Here is a 17,140-nt window from a genome sequence, read left to right on the forward strand (position 1 = left end):
TTTTATAATTTTTAGGTTCATAATTGTAAATAAGACTAGTCAAAATTTTTGTAGGTCAATTAACAGAGAGCTCTTGTAATTAGAATTAGAAGGAATGCAAGCTCTTTATGCCTGTAAATGCAAACTTTTTACAACAAACTTGAAACCAACAATCAAACATATATATTTCCTTGAAAAATCACTTCCACGTACCTTTTCTATGTACCTAGGCATTTTTTTATATCCTTATAACAAGACAAAATATTTACAAAATCTTTTTATATAAAAATATCTTTCTTATACTTATAGACTTCTTAATTTTTATGCTGTCTCATAATAAACCTTCTATAACAAACTTGGCTTCAACTGTTAAAAATTTAAAGTGTTCCTTTTTTCCCCCTGTCCTCAGACAGTTACATTTTAAAATTTCAATGGCTGCCAATAGAGCATTACCCTTGAGTTCTTCATCAAGAAGCAAAGTAGACAGAAGAACAAATTAACCCCATAATTACAATTCAAGAATTGGCAGTGCACAAGTAATGTGTTAAACACACCAATTAAATGTCAGCTTAAATTAGAACAAAAAAATTTATCAATTAGCTAAAATTTGTAACTTGATTTCTTTTGTAAACTCTCTTTATGTCTGGTAGAGCACAATTGCAGTTTCTCTGGCTTTGTTTTGAATTCCAGACCTTTGCAGCAGCATCAAGCTGACAACACAGCACTGGCCTTGGGGCTCTTAAAGTTTCTCCCTTCTCCACACTTGTAATAAATAAACACTGGATGTCCTGGGAGTCCTTTGTCTTTGCTGAGCAGAGCAGCTTAGATCAGCCAAAGACTCAGTCTCTCTAAAGTTTCTGTGTTTCTTTTAATTCCCACTTTCCTATCTTGTGGACCTTGAACTGCCTTGGAGTAAGTCAGCGCTACTGCAGGGGTCTCTGGTAACATCCCATTACCTTTTCTCAATAATTCCTGAGATGTTCTTTAAGTTCAATATCTAAAGTTCATTTGTAAAAATGATGATTATATTTAACTATCACTCCCAGCATTTATTTCAACACTGTGAGTCAGCACCATGAGGCTTGGGCCAAAAGTGATTATGACATTTTTTTTTTCTTTTTTTTTGGTACCAGGGATTGAACGTGGGTCCTTGCACCTGCAAGGAAGGCCACTGAACTGCTGAGCTAACTTGCCAGACCCAATTACAATGTGTTTTAGTCCAGCTGACTACCTTTATATCTTCTCTCATCTGAAGTGCCTATTTGGACATCCTTGACTTTGATGTGAGGTGCTCTGCATTGTCTATATTTCCTTTTATTTTTTTCTGAGTGGTCTCACTGAGCAGGCAATTAAACAGTTCAAGCCTCCACAATAGGCACCTATTACTGGAGACCATTGAAATGCTACAGGAAATCTGCACAGTATGCTCCAGTCTCTTGCTCAGTGAATGACACAGGCCTGAGGAAAAAAATTAAAAGACAGAACTAAGAGACAGAAAATAGGGTGTCAGGGTGACCAATGCTGGTGCAACTGACAAAGGCACTGGCTGGTCCAAGTCTGATTTTTTATTGGTAATCGATTGTGGTAAAGGCAAGCTACATGCAAAGGCAGTACTAAGTGTGAAGAGGTGCAATAATGTGCTTGTCATGGAAATTAACGTAAGCAAGGTTCATGAAGGACAAGACAAAGCATTATCAAATTAGGAACAGAATAGACAAGATATATAGTTGTAATTAGAACATTGCCCTTCTAGGTAGAAGGTTTTAATTGTAGGAATGGAATTTGGGTGCAAGTTACTCTGATCTCAGCATGTAGGCTTTGGCCAGACACACTTTAAAAGCAAGCCAATTTTGGGATTAGCTCTTCACATCCTGCATTGGGCATAATCAATATTACAGTCTCCTGCAATTAAGTCCATATGTTCAAGGGTGTGGGTTAGCTCTGAAATTTCTTTATTGCTTTTATTTGTTTAGTTTATCTATCTCTTTGGAAAAGTGGGTGTTAAAAATCTAATGATTGTATTAGTGTTTATTTCATCTAACTTCAGCAGTTCCTTTTTAATGAAGATAGGTGTTGCAGTATAAGGTGTATATATATGTTTATCAATATTATCTCTTCTTGTTATATTGTTCCTTTAACTAGTATGTAGTGAACTTATTTGTCTCTTCTAATTATTTTAATTGGATGTTTGCCATGTCAGATATTAGAAATGCTATTCCTGCTTGTTTTTGAGGTCTTGGTGCATAAAATGTTATTTTCTATCCTTTAACTTTTAGTCTATGAATATCTCTTTGATTAAATGAGCTTTTGAAATACAACAGATTGTGGATTTCATGTTTTGATTCAGTCTGCCTGTCTGTCTTTAATTGGGGAGTTTGGCCTTTAACATTTAGAGAAATTACTGAGAGGTACTGAGAAATTTATTATGATTGCCTTCTTTTTCTTTTGTTAACCCAATGCTTTTTTCTCTTGATGTTTTTAGTTGCTATTTATTCATTGCCCTCACTTGTTTTCTATGTTTCTAGCAGTGTCCTACCCATTGTTTCTCTTGAGAATATTTTAAAGTATTTTTTCTAAAGTTGGTTTAGCACTCATATCTTCTGAGTTGGCATTCCTCATGGAAATACCATATTTCTCTTACTTATTTCTCCATCTATTTTGAAGATAGCTATGCTAGGTAAATTAATCTGGGTTGGAAGTTATTTGCTCTTAGGGCTTGAAATACCTCACTCCAAGCTCTTCAGGACTTCAGGGTTTGTGCTGAGATGCACGTTACAATTCTAATTGGTTTTCCTTTATATATGATTTTTTGTTTTTCTCTGGATACCCTTAAAATTCTTGTTTTTTTAGATGCATATCTGGGGATTTAATAAGAATATGCCCTGGTGAACTTCTCTTTTCACCAAAATTGTTTGATTTTCTGATATTGTCACTTGTATTTTAAACTCTGTTTTTTTGAAAAATTTCTTGTCTCTTTTTTGTCTGCGTATTATTGAATCCATCTGTACTATGTTCTAGTTTTTCTCTAACTCTGATTAGCCATGGAATGGTCTTCTTCTTGTCATTACTACATGCTGGATAGCCTTCTTATGTTTTCTTATTTTCTTTCTGGGTTATTTGAGCTCTTTATCATGTCACTGTTTTATGCAAATAACAAATACGTTGTCTTCACATTAATAATTTTTGCAATGTATGAATTCTATAATGTTTTTTATTTGTGTGAAAAATAACTGCTCATGATAAGGTAACCTCAGAAGAAGAGGACTTTAAAAATTAAGTGTATATGAAGATCTGTGATGCATATACCAGTCAATCTCCTTCCGCAGCCATCTCTCTTATTGCCAGTGTGCTCATGAACAAAGTGGCCATGGTGTCAGGGGAGGAAGTTATGAAGGGGCTCTGTAAAAATGACTCCCACTTACCACAGCTGGCCTGTCTACAGCCACTGCTGAGGGCCTACCCTGCCAGAAGCAAAGAGCAAAACTGTACACTCTCCATGAGAATCAGCCAGCAACTCGGTGGCAGGTTAATTCTGTTTGATTACTTTCATCATGGAAAGGGCAGTACTTTGTCCTTTCTGGAATAGAAGTTATTCTGTGTGGATTTGCTTTTCATGCATGTAATGCTTCTGCCAAAACCTACATCCATGCTTACCAAATGCTTCATCCACATTCATGGTATACACAATGCATTGCTTCTGACTGAGGAATGCACTTCCTGGCCCAACTAGTATGCTGGTGGGGTCATGCTCACACAATTCACTGGTCTCTTATGCCCACCATCCAGAGGCAGCTGGATTGAGAGAATAAGGAAATGGTTCTTTGAAGATACAATTACAGAGGCACTAGGTGGCAGCATTTTGCAGCACTGGGATGAAATTCCCCAGAAGTCTGTATTTGCTCCTAGCGAGGTTGCGGTACTATATATGGTACTATTTCTCTCAGAACCAGGACTTATGGCTCCAGGAAACTATACTTGAGAGTGGAAATGATACCACAGACCATTGCCCTTAGGGGCCCACTAGCAAAATATGTGCTCTCTGTACCTGTGGCCTTTCGTTTGCTGGTCTAAAAGTGAGTTACAGGAAGAGGAAGAACAATGATTCAGTTCATCTGGAATTTGAGAGTTCCTTCTAGTCATTTTTGGGCCATCATTCCTCTGTGTCACAGGCCACAGAGAAAATTATGCTGCTCCTAGGGGGTGAAGGATCCAGGCCACCAAGACGTAAATGGTCTGGTACTCCACAATAAAGGTAAGGAACAGAAGGTTGGCATGCAAATGATTCTTTAGGACACTCCTAATATTACCTTTTTGTGTTATTAGTGTCAAAGGGAAATTACAGCAACTTAGTGCATGCCCTGCAGGATGAGAACTTGCCCCAATCCTTCAGGAGAGAAGATATGGGTTATCACTCCAGGCAGAGAACCAATCTTGGCTGATTTAATATCACTAATAAAATATTATTAAATCTACACTATAAGTTAAGTAATAGCATGGGAAGAGTAAGCATCACCCACTGGAAACTTTGCTTTCTTTCTGGGGAAAGAGTTAATGTTTTATCTTCTATGCCAAATAATTGTGTTATGGGAATGTTAATCATGAGGTATCAAAAATGACTGAATTGAGAAACATCTAGCAGATTAGTAAAGTGTACTTTTGGATAAGCCTGTAGTTTTTCTCCATAGATTATTGGGGTTTAGTCCACCAATCTGAACAGGGAAGAGCCACTTGCCATCCAATGAATTTGCAGGCCAGTAGAATAAAAGGGGAAAAGGAAGTCTATTGCAGTGTTTGGAAGCTTCAGTTTCTTCAGCCTCCCAACGCAGACTCACACTGGCTAATCTCCAGTAAGCTTTCAGTCTTTTGGTGTTGGACTGGTGTTGTTCTGTGTCTTCCAGCTTCTTCTCTTGTTCTGTGTCTTCCAGCTTCTTGGGTGAGCAGCTGCTGGATCCATCCCGAGCACACAAGTGGCCATTGTAGGCTCTCCTGACTCTGATCCTTCAAGCCCATGTGTTGTACCTTCTCACGTCATTTTATATATGTGTGCTGAATATATTTTATTGATCCATTCATCTGCAGAGCCCTAACAAATGAGTTATAATAATACTTTCACTAGATTGATTGATTATAGCTATGAAGAAATCAACTTACATATACTTTTATTCATAGGTATGATGTTAGTTTTCTTAAAGTTTAGTTTCTGTTCATTTTACCATAATCAGGACTAGCCAGTGTCCTGTGACCCACCTTCCCACAGAAATCTTCCTCAATACCATGTAATGTTTTGCTTCCCTGTCACTCAGAACATGCTTGTGTATTTGATTTTCTTATATTTTTGGTAGGTGGATCATTCCATCAAGGAATTAATTATTATTTCTCCATCCATTTTCTTTTTCCATATACACCAAAATTGTAAGGTGCTTTATTAACCAATTATCACTGTAGGTAATACTGACTATTTAAGTATATTGCACTTATAAGGCATGTTATATTTAATGAATAAATAAGGAAGTCATGAATGTAAATTGTTATGTCATAAAAAGATATTTTTTATATTATCTAAATGATATTTGGGGATGGATGATACATAGGCTTGAATTGGAGGTAGTGTTTCCCCTGAAGCTCTATCCTACTTCTCGATGTGAAGTTTTTAGTGTATGTAAAAGTGTAGCAGTAGAGAGAGGCAGGGGTAGCATTGTGTTAGCATAGGTACAACATCATGGACTGTTATGATATCAAAACACTCGAGTCTCTGATTTCTCCAGTTTCTCTAACTCCTGATTTATAGTCCTGTACATGCTTTCTAAAAGGAGAAGTTATAGCATTAATGCATGCCTGCTCTCAGCTACATTGATCTATGGCTAGAGGTTTATGTTCTGCTTGGTGGTGCCTGTGCTAGTTGAATTCTAAAACATATAATTTAAAATTATTCCCTTTAAGTAGGCATGGCTCAGAGTCACATTGTTAGGAACAGTGACTGAGATTTGGAAAGATGGATGGGGGAGTAGACGGGTGGTTAAATGGATGGACCAGTGGATGGACGATTATGAGACAGGTGGATGGGGAAAGTCACTGCTGAGTCAGTGGTTCCATAGGTAGATATGAGAGATGCACATATAATACATGGACAAAACAGAGAAATGAAAGGTAGAGAGGAAGAAAGATAGATAAACAGCCATTATGGGGAATTTACAAATGCTTCTCCTGTTGCTCTTTTATTTAAGAATCATGCTTTCAAGGCTTTGCAACCAATTAAAAACTCAGGGCCCAGAGTCACTAATAGAAAGTGAGGATCACCAAAACCTACCCCAAAACTAGCATTAAATGTGGAGGACTGTCTTACTGACCATGCCCAAAGTAGGCTGTGAGCATTGCAGGCTGTGAACAGTGAACCCCACAATTGTCTTGCTTGGGAAGAGAGTCTGGCTGGAGCCCACGTGCTGAGGCCAAACTATTTCTTACCCAAAGTCTGTTTCCAGAGTTAAAACCTTCTTTACTAAAAAGGCAATGTTAATTATTAACCACAATTTATATTTTCTCTGTCCTGTTTCTATTTCAAGAATGCTTTGTCTCTTCCTGCACAAGCCTTACCTGCATCGGCAATATGTCCATAGCCACTCCAGGTGGTCCCTCCATGCAGCCCCTTTACCTCAGCCTAACTATGATGTCACCAATAAAAATTGATAGCTCTCCATGCTCAGTACCCTTGCTTGTTCAGCCTTGCTTGCATGAGCAGTGGTCATCCCGGGTCCCTGTATCTCCGTCACTAACTCTGTCTCTAAGTCTATCTTCTCCATATGCATTGTAGCACTGAGCAGGAGATCAGAACCCACCACTGAGTTGCTGATAATTAATTGTGAGGACTTGAAAAGAAAATTGTGTTAATAAGCATGAAGTTAATCCAAAAGTAGGATGAAATTATATCAGTACATTATGCTCATTGTGAAGGCAGTGTCATTTAAGAGTGAACCATTGTTTCCTCAATGTATGCCTTACATTTTCTGATAGGTTGTATTGAAAACAACATGTTCTATTTGATCTTTTAGAACCATGTCTGAAAGATTATTATTTAGAATTTTAAAACCCACAAACAATATGCATTTAGTACTTTGCACATTTTTTAATATGTGGGCTTTGGGAAAGATTTCTAGTCAGATAACTGCTAAAGCATATATATGGTACTAATGCTTATGGGAAAAAGAAACAGCATAGGAAGAAATCATTTTTTAAATGACCCTATTCATCCATCTACTTTCAGAGAGAGTAAAACTGAAATCAGAGGTCACAGGCTGCTTTAGATGTATGGACATAAAAATTAGAGTGTCATCACTGACTTCAGTTTTATTCTTTATGATCATTTCATTGAAGAAATATGGAAGAGGTGAATGGATCTTTTGATTCCTTGCGAATGAATTTTGTCATTGTTTTGCCCAAGTCGTGAAGTTCCCAAAGACCACCAAGAAGTCAGGTCCTATGCAATTACAAGAGGAGCTTATTGCAAGCTCGAGCCTGGACCCTCGGGTGTCATGGTCACAGTGGCTTCAGACCAAGAGTCCAGACCCATCTTTGAAGCAGGATTATATAGGGTTGGGGAGGTTCTCCCTTTTTATAGGTGCTATTTTTATCTTTCACTTACTCTTGGATACTTAAGGGGTACTGGGAGGGCACTTACTGAAAATTACTAATACCTATGTTCACAGAATCAGTTCCTCTTTCTAAAGAACATCTGATTAATCAAATTCTATAATTAACAGAACATGTGATTATCTTAAGCAACTAACCTTTTTATATGCTATTTTTATCTTTCACTTACTCTTGGATACTTAAGGGGTACTGGGAGGGCACTTACTGAAAATTACTAATACCTATGTTCACAGAATCAGTTCCTCTTTCTAAAGAACATCTGATTAATCAAATTCTATAATTAACAGAACATGTGATTATCTTAAGCAACTATCGGGAAGAAGATTCATCTTTGGGCCATAAAGAGAGGAACCAAAACACAGGGTGGAAGAAGAGGAACAGAAGCACAGGGTGGAGATTGCCTAGACAGAATGGAATTTTTTGAAGCTCTGTTCTGGACAAGGGGCACAGAGGGAGCCCAACTTGATCTGAAAACTTGGTCCTTACAGTCACCTTTTCCCAGAATGAGTGGGGCCCAAAAAGGCAGACTGAACATAACTAATTAGTTTATCCATTTGTACCTTTGATGACAGTGGGAATATTTTGCTAGCATCTTGCTTTGTTATATTATCTAGAAGATTTTGTGTGTGTGTGTCTGTGTGTGTGTGTTTACCTAACTGTATCTTTAGCTTAAAAACTACCATATTACATCCCCCCAATAAACTCTGTAAGGTCAATGGCGAAATCTGGTACATTTTAGATGGGTGCACATTAATCTGTGTTAAATGACTGACTTCCCAGTCTTCTTCATACCCTTCTCAATTCCTCCTGAAGCAATGATCCTTCCTGCATCTAACTGATAATAGAAGAATTGCTTTATACCTTTGCATTTATTTTCTGCAAGCATATTTCTTAGTCTGTAAAGTGGGGCTAATAATACAACTTTACTTTTATGTTAAAATCAAAATCAACAAACAGGTTAAAAATATATTATTAAAGGAGGCACCATAGAGATGTATCATTTTAAGAAGGACAAAGAAGAATGTGTAAAGGCAAGGAAAAAGTAGGGAAATCGAATCATCAGTGTATTCCAGGGAATTAAAAACTTCACTTTAAAATATTTATTTATATGTCTGGTACTTGGTGCCTATATTTTGAAACTTTTAGTTTACCTAGAAATTTTGAATGAAAAATCTTAAAATTGATAGTATATGAAACGATTACCAAAGTAAAATATAGTGTTTTATATTTAAGAAACTTCAGAGAAAAAAGGAAAATCTTAGAGTAATAAGTGCATTAGTTTCAAAGATCCTGGAATCCAAACTGGTCTTCAGATCTCACCTCAGCATTCTTCTCATTTTCTTTTAACTAATTCATCAAAATCTGTTTCTGGCCAGATTTCCCTGAATGTGCAAATGAAATAAAATACCATTTAATCGTGGAAAAGACTGGGGAAATAGAGGCATGGAGAGAGGGAAGAGAATGTCTGATCAAATGATTTTCCGCAATGTCACAGGTTTACAGTCTGACATAAGGACCAGATGCGGAGCAGTCAGGCCTTCTTTGGTAGCTTGTGCTTCCTGCTGTGACCATCAGCATGGACGGCAAGGGAAAAGGTGCGTGCAACAAGACAGAGAGATGTGGGCTCCACCAACACTCCTGGGTGGGGCAGTGTGAACTTTTAGCTGATCACAAGAGAGTTCAGTAATCATCTAGGCATTGTTCTGGAGAACAGTTGTACTGGAAAGAACAGCGTAGTTCATTGGTCCTCAGATGGTGGGGCATTCCTTGTTCTGGACACTTGGTAATGGAGATGTTTTGCATTGTCTTAATTGAGGTACAACAGGCCCCAGGAGGATGTTACTGGTGTCTCTTGGGTAGAGGACAGGGTGCTGCTAAGCATTCTCCCATGCACAGGACAGATCACAGAACAGCGAATTATCCAGCTCCAAAAGCCAGTATTGCTACAACAGAAACTCTGGAAAACTTTCAATTTTTCATATCTCTAGAAGGCAGAAAATGAAATTTTCTGGTTCTCAAGTTTGTTATGTGAATTGGTCAAGTTGAATCAACTCAAAACTTTTACTTCTTTAGTCACAGTGCTGACACTCATGTCAGATGAATACGTTACACTGCCTTGTCAGTTTAGTTAAAGCCAAATGACTCTTCAAAAGAAAAATCAGGCTGGTGCTAAGCCATCACCTTTACTAAGAAAAAAATTAATAACAATCATAAAATTTTAATGATAGAAAGAACAAAACATTTGTCTGTTTCATTTTATCTTAGAAAATCCTTCTACTAACACATGAGCAGAAAAATGTACTTAGAATTAAACAACAGTTATCCAGTTATGAGTATCCTAGAGCAGCTATCCTACTTACTTTTATCTGCAAAGCACAGGTCGTTTACATATGTGCATAAAATAAGCATTGGCTACATTACATTAGTATATGGTGCATAAAGCCAGTTTTAGAATCATTACATTTTCAAAAATTAAAAGTATATGATATGAATTATATTTCATTACTTTTGCAACTAAAATTTTATTTAGTTACATTCTATAATAAAAATTTTAGGTATTTTCTGTTATTTCATGTTTTTGTGATGAGGCATTTTTTATATATACATTTTAATACTTGCCTACATTTATCTTAGAGAGTTCTAATTACACTATGGAAGGCTCTGTGGAACTTACTCATCTAATTATTACATTTTATATCAGAATTTTGGAGTAGTGTCATTATGATGGTTCAAATGTGATTTTAACTTGGTAGCTACCGGTTGTTTCTGTTTTTGCCAATTCATATTATTGATAGGCTAAACATCTTTATCTTTCTCCCAACTGAAAGGGAAAACTGATGAAACTACATGTCATCACTCTCAAAGATTTTTAAAGTGGGAGTTTAACAGAGCAGGGAAAGTGGATAAAATCCCACTTCCATGGCCTCTTTATCCAACACTGAAAGCACAGAGTTGTGACCATCAGCAGCTCTGCACATACTGCACCCCGTGGCTGTTCCTGTGGTCCCTGCTGCACAGATGCAGCTGGGAGCCCACAGGTGAGCATGGAGTGAGGAGGCGAAGGGCAGGGATGGCAGCACTGGTGCTCTGCCTCCCCATCTGCTAATCGCAGGACTTTGGGAGACTGACCTAACCTCTGTAAACCTTGTGATTCATCAGTATAATCTGATGATAGTTATAAAAACTCAGGATAGCCAGGCGTGGTGGTGCATGCCTGTAATCCCAGCCCTCAGGAGGCTGAGGCAGGAGGATTGCTGTGAGTTTGAGACCAGCCTGGGCTACACAGTGAGTTCCAGGTCAGTCTCAACTACATAGTGAGACCCTGTCTAAAAAAAACAAAACCCAGGATGATAGTAAATTTCAACTTTAGAAAAAAGCTACACGCTTTGGCAAAGTTGCAAGAAGATGCTTGGGGTTATGATGCCACTTTAGCAGATCCAGGCCATGCCAACAATTTCATTATAGGATTCTCTTCATACTCAGTATTAGAAACTAAGCCGTCATGGTGTCTTCTTTTAAAGCTAGAAGATAAAGCTAACAAATAAACTGTGTTGTTTTCTTCATGGCAGTGTCAAAAATGTAAATATTGGACAGTGAGTTAGTCTCTCTAGGAGACACACTGCTGAAAACTTACAGAATTCCTGCAGACATTGAACTGCTCTAAGGCAGATTTCAACACTCCAAATCACGATTAATTTAAGTTCTAAATATTTTCAAGGCACAGAAGCACCTCTGAGAGCAATACAGAAATGAGTATAAGTATATACCAGAGTGTGCAGTGGAAGGTGCAGATCCTCCCCATCTCAGCTACAAAAGCAGAAGACATTGACTGGAGGAAAGTCAGGTGACAAGGCTTCCCTTGGCAGGCTTGATCTTGATAACTTTGGCTAAGTAGATCACCTGAGTGGCTTGTGTTTTAAGCAGACTCCCTCATCCTGCTGGTTACGTTCACCTTGCTCCTGTGTAAGAATGTGGCTTCCTTGTCCACCTGCTCTGCCAGGGATGGGTGCTGGGAGAACTTCCGAGAACTGTTTTATTCTGCAAACATGTTGTCTGAAATAATGCAACAGTCCTCTTCAGATCTCTTGCATGAATTTGTAAGTACTCGTTTCTTCTTCTTCCCCAAAGAGGTCTTTAACCAATGGTGCTTCAATAATATGTGTGAATAGATTAAAGAAAGCAGTGGCCAATAAAAAGTGGAGCAACAGAAAGGACAATATCATTAAATCTGAAACTGTCAAAGAATGGAATGATTTAAAAAACATTTCTGGAAAATCACTTAAGTTTTAAAAATGTAAACACCTGATGTAAATGACTTTTCTGTGTGGCTGAGGAGGAACATTTTTTCTTCTTTCCTATAGTGTAATGGCCAGGATTCTTCACTGCAGATATCCAAGAAAAGACAGACATTGGAATAAATTGGGTGGATTGAACAGAATTAAACTAAAATGAATTCATGTCTGAGCATTAAAAATCCCCAAATTAATAGCTTTTCAGAAACTTCAAAATCTAGGAATCATTGTTCTAAAATTTCCCATTGAGGAGTTTATAATTATAATGTAGGATAGTTTAGAACTAGAAACAGGTTCTTCCTCTCAAAACTACTTTTAATGTCCTTTGTTTTTTCTTCTCAGTCAATGAGTAGACAACAGATTATACATTAAATACATCAGAGATCCTCTATAGAGAATGTGACCTAGTTATTGTAATAAATATTTACTGATGCAGTCCTTTTTTCCCCAGTAGTGTTTTTTTTCTTTCTTATTTTTAACAGGTAATATTTCAACTGCCAAATCTTCCTAGCAATCCTTAAAATTTTACAGCCATTGCTTAATACTGTTCTCTGTATTTCTTTTTGGATTCAACCTTAATCAATTACTTAGAATTTCCTGAAATGATTTGTCCTGTTTTATGACTTAGCAATAAAAATTTTTATTTTGAATTTACTATGAAGTTGGCAAGACACAGGTGTGTGTATTAAGAGGTGATTGAAAGAGAAACTATAATTTACATCTGTTTAAGGAAAGAATGTCATTTCAGAGCCACAGGAAGCAGAGATTGACTGGGGCAGTGTGGACACATAGGCACCACAGCTTGTGTCAGGCCACAGAGAAAAATGACAAGGAACATACTTGCAGATTTGTAGTTTTGATATTTTTATGTTTATACTTCAAACAGTATCTCGTAGGAAGGGTGAGACAGCAAGGGCATAGCAAAACAGGGAAGAGGTGGGGAGGTTAGGAAAGTTAGCTGAAAAAACAGTGAAATTACAGAGCTAAAATATGAAGGCAAAAGGTTACATCCTTAATTCTTTCCTTTCAGTTTTTATGTAGCTGTCACTTTTAAAAAATTGCATGTCCATCTCATGCAGTGATATTCTCTTAATGGATTCGACTTTTCAGTTACCAGCCACAACCATTTAATTTTCTTCATCGTTTCCAGGACACCCAGTATTCTCAGAGCCCATTCCTGTCTACGTCGGCCACGAGCCAGTGTCACACAGCCTCCCTCGCCACTGCGTCCCTCCCTAGCACAGCTGCCCAGGAGCAACCCCAGCAGGCGCAGGTGAGCCGACTTCTGGATCCTCACAGCAACCAGGCAGGCACTGGCTTTGTTATGTGGTGGGCTCAGAGAAGCTCTGTGATGTTTGGTAACAACAGTCGCAATGGAGAGAGCAAGGGAGGAAGAGTAAGCAGCTAAAGAAAAAAATATACCATGTGGTTGATAAACTACACATAAAATCAAATGCTAAATAAAGATTGTGCTAGATCCACAAATTGTAAATGCACACAATATAATTTAAACTGGTGCCTTGTATTTAGGATTGAAAATATAATGCTGTAGAGGAGCTTGAACAGAATTGTACATTCACACACAAATGCAAGAAGAGCAGATCTAGTTTTATGTTAGGACCGTGCATAGGTGGCCGTTTAGGTTACCGAACCCTGTCGGATCCTCACCATTTCTCCTGGGCTCCCAGCACCCTTCTGCCCCTCCCCCTCCTCCTTCTCCTTCCGTTTCCGCTTCTCTGACGCTGACTTCCTCTCTCTGCTCTCACCCCACCACCCTGCTAGGTCCCAACGGAAAGTCCCCAAGCTATGCGTGTCCTGCAGAAATCAGGTGCAACTTTGGTCTCTGTTCTGGTGACAGCAAAGTCAATACCTGAAGCCCAAGGCATTTATTCAAGATCTATTTTTTTGGCTGTTTTAATCTCTTCTGATTCCATTCTATAAAGTCTTACAATGATTTAAAATAAAAAGAATTTCAAAGGAAAATCCGAATTGAATGTTGAGTAGCACGCTTAGAAGATGGTGCTATTTCCATCAGCCAGCTCTGTGCCTGTTTGTATCAAAGTAGCAAGTACAGGCCAAAGGCTTACTTTTTGAAATTTTTCATAACTTCTGTCAGAAAAACTTCATACACCAAGGAATAAGCCAGAATGTTTTAGCCCAGTGCTTAGTAGAACATCCCTCCCTAACGCCCTTTTCCCGCAGGGCGCTGCCCCGGCCGAGGCGCTGCACCTGGCGGCCCGGCTGCTGCGCTCCTGGGACGACCCCCTCTTCCACCTGGTCAGCGAGGCGCACCTGCTGCTCGCGCTGCACCTCCTCCTTCGGAGCTAGAGGCGGTGTGGCGCTGCTCAGCCACCGGCTCCAGAGGGTCCTGCGGAGTATCGCCCACCAGGTGAGCAGCCCTCCCGCCCAGACGAGAGGTGAAACATTTTCCAGGGCAAGCAAATCAGAAGGGGACTTCCGTAAGAAATGTTTTCTCCAGAGTGTCTCAGGACTCCCATGCTGAAATTTTGCCCAGATTCTTTCCCTTTTCTTCTCATACCTGAGGATTAGGATGGGAAGGGGAACCATATTGATTGTTTCTCCGTAACCTGCCCGGAGGGCGCTAGGAGGCAGGAGCGGCAATTTTCCCACAAGCACTAGATTTTAAGGAGAAGCACATCCTCTCCGGAATGTTTCTTGTTTTATGATTTAGAGAAAGTTACTCTAAATTTCGTTTTCCATGGTGTAGTTGAATGCAAATTCATATCATTGCATTTAATTTTCCCAAATAATTTCTCATTCAAAGATTACATTAACATTTTAAATATACACACTAATTTTCAAGGTATTTTCTTCATCAATATGAGCCTGCCCTCTGAGGTCATTCATCTGTTCTGTAATGCTTCATTTTCTTCATCTTTTCCCACCACTTTGAGTTCATTTTCATATCATTATACTTTACAAAGGAAATACTGTTTAAAGGCTCAAGCACATTAAGTAAAGTAATAAAAAGGAGAAAGCCAGGTAACCAATATACACACAGACACACTCAGACACACACACACACACACACACACACACACACACAGACAGATAGACAAAGAAACGCAGATACACACAGACACCTGCATGATTAAGTTCCAATACAATCTTTCCTTCTCTGTAGAAAAAAGTTCAGCAGATCAGGGTCTACAATTATTCCAGATTTGTACCTTGTAGCTCTGGAATGGAGAGAGCATCTTCAGAGGCTGCAGTGTTACTGGGTCACAGGTCAGTGGGGTCTCCCAGGATACAGAGGCCAAAGGAGGCCCCAGGGACCACTGTTTCCTATTTTGTGTCATGCAGTAGTTTTCTCCAACTCCCTCAGTCCCACCCCACTGCATGACACTTCCCATGGGGGCTTGATGCCAGCACCCTCCTTCTCTCCTTCCATTAGGTGATTTCCTAGCAACTTCTAGCCCATAAAAAAAGAAAAAGTCAGCTGTTCTTCCTGGGAATTTGGAAGGTACTTTTTCTTCAGTGGGATGAAGGAATCTGATATTCTTTGTCAATCATGAATTGAATGTCTGCGTCTGAAAATATCAAGTGCAGTTCTCACCTTCACTAAGGCTTTTGTTACAGACATTATATGACAATAGATTCAGTTCAAAGCAACACAAAGATAAATGGTGATGGATCAGAAGATTAAAATACAAAGGGCACATTAAGCACAGATGCAGGTGATGTAAATGTTTCTTAAGTGAGAGAACAGAAGCTGTTTGTACAGTCCCTCAGTGAGGTCCAGTGTTTACTCAGTAGTGACTTTCTGGGCCTCCACCCATCCGCTCCTGCAGGAGCACACTTCATCTGTGGTCATTTTCATGCCAGAAAAAGTACTTATGTCTTGCTTCTAGCTCTTAGATCAATAAGAGAATTATTCATCTTGGCCTGCACACATGAAAACCCAAGAGTTTGGTTAAAATTATATCTTTCCTTCTCTTCCTCAAATCTTAGCAGTCAATAGGAACAAAGATAAAGAAATACTAATAATATGATGAATAACTGACTATCTTTTGTGGCTAGTTTTATCCTGACGTGCCAGGCACAATGGACTATGCTGTCTGGACAGAGCTTCCTTCCCTTCAGTCAACTGATGAAGAAACTCACTTGCCTGTTTTTTATAACCTGCTTCACTGCTGGAGCATGGATGCAAAGAAGATTCACACTTATCTCAAAGCAGTGGAGTGCCAGGTCATCTCTGATGGCAACTGCTGAGAACAAGCCCATTTCCCCTCTTTCCAAGATGGTCCTTCTGGCTGGAGATGTGTCTCAGTAGCGCTGTGCCTGCCTGGCAAGCACAAGGTCCTGAGTTCAATCTCTGGTACTGAACATGTCTCTCTTCTTACAAAATAAAAGCCAACCCTTGGATCTTCTCAAAATCATAAATACCAATTGTCAAAATCTGTATTTTTTATTACATATAGAACCAAAGGCAAATCTGTCAACACTATTGAGAAATGTCTGTGAAAATTTCTCACACGCAATAGAAACTAGGATTAGAACTAAGAGAACAACTTACTTCAGATTCACAGTGAACTAATGTGGGTCATGTTATGAAAACTGAAGTGAGTAAATACTATTAATTATTCTAGTTACAATGTTAAACATAATCAATTCTCAAAACTTTTATGAAAGCCAACCTTTTTCTATAAGCTAACTTTCAGAAAGTTTTGGCAGACAATACAGGTTTTATTCTAACTGCCACACCCCTAAAGAGGCTTACTGATCAGTTTAAAAATTGTTAATGGCTTTAACAATTTATATGAGATGACTTTAGATTTCTATAACAGCTGCCTTCAACCATGTCCCACTGCATTCCCATCTGGTTAGCATCATTGTGGGAACACTCCATGTGCTCTAGAATCTTGGAGTCTCACAAGTCCAGTTCAAGCAAGTTTTGACTCCATCTCATATTCACCTGTTTAATACTTTCTTCTTCCTCTGCATTACCTCAAGGGACACAGCTGGAAAAGCAGATGATCAGTTCTTGCAACCCTGTGCCACCTTTGATCTCCATTTCTCTGACTAGTTTGGGATGGAGTAAAGATACAGAAGAAAGCTTCTCACATCATGGACTTGTGGGGTGCTATCATAGACTTACCACTGCTGGCAGGGACTCACCCCAAACTTTCTCTTAGTGCTGGGTATCTCTCTAGTGGGAAGCACCTGTGATTCTCCAAGACACCTGTGGGGACAGCTACAGTCTC

The 17,140-nt window shown here is 38.9% G+C and overlaps 1 protein-coding gene across 1 annotated transcript; it reads left to right on the top strand.

The window, feature by feature from the left end:
* Nucleotides 1–1,199: 1,199 nt before the first annotated feature.
* Nucleotides 1,200–16,290, top strand: LOC104870619. Its single transcript, XM_010636300.1, has 6 exons — nt 1,200–1,267; nt 9,119–9,218; nt 11,548–11,720; nt 13,066–13,188; nt 14,118–14,304; nt 15,957–16,290. Exons 3-6 carry the CDS (start codon nt 11,713–11,715, stop codon nt 16,146–16,148), a joined length of 510 nt encoding a protein of 169 aa, XP_010634602.1. The 5' UTR covers nt 1,200–1,267; nt 9,119–9,218; nt 11,548–11,712; the 3' UTR covers nt 16,149–16,290.
* The last annotated feature ends 850 nt before the right edge of the window (nt 16,291–17,140 follow it).

The sequence above is a fragment of the Fukomys damarensis genome, unplaced genomic scaffold (genome assembly GCF_012274545.1).
Source record: "Fukomys damarensis isolate Sample0158 unplaced genomic scaffold, DMR_v1.0_HiC HiC_scaffold_10, whole genome shotgun sequence".
NCBI lineage: Eukaryota > Metazoa > Chordata > Mammalia > Rodentia > Bathyergidae > Fukomys > Fukomys damarensis.

Coding starts and splice junctions, on each gene's coding strand:
- LOC104870619 (XM_010636300.1), top strand. Junction 13,189..14,117: donor AGCAACCCCAGCAGGCGCAG/GTGAGCCGACTT, acceptor CTTTTCCCGCAG/GGCGCTGCCCCGGCCGAGGC. Junction 14,305..15,956: donor TGCGGAGTATCGCCCACCAG/GTGAGCAGCCCT, acceptor TTTTGTGGCTAG/TTTTATCCTGACGTGCCAGG.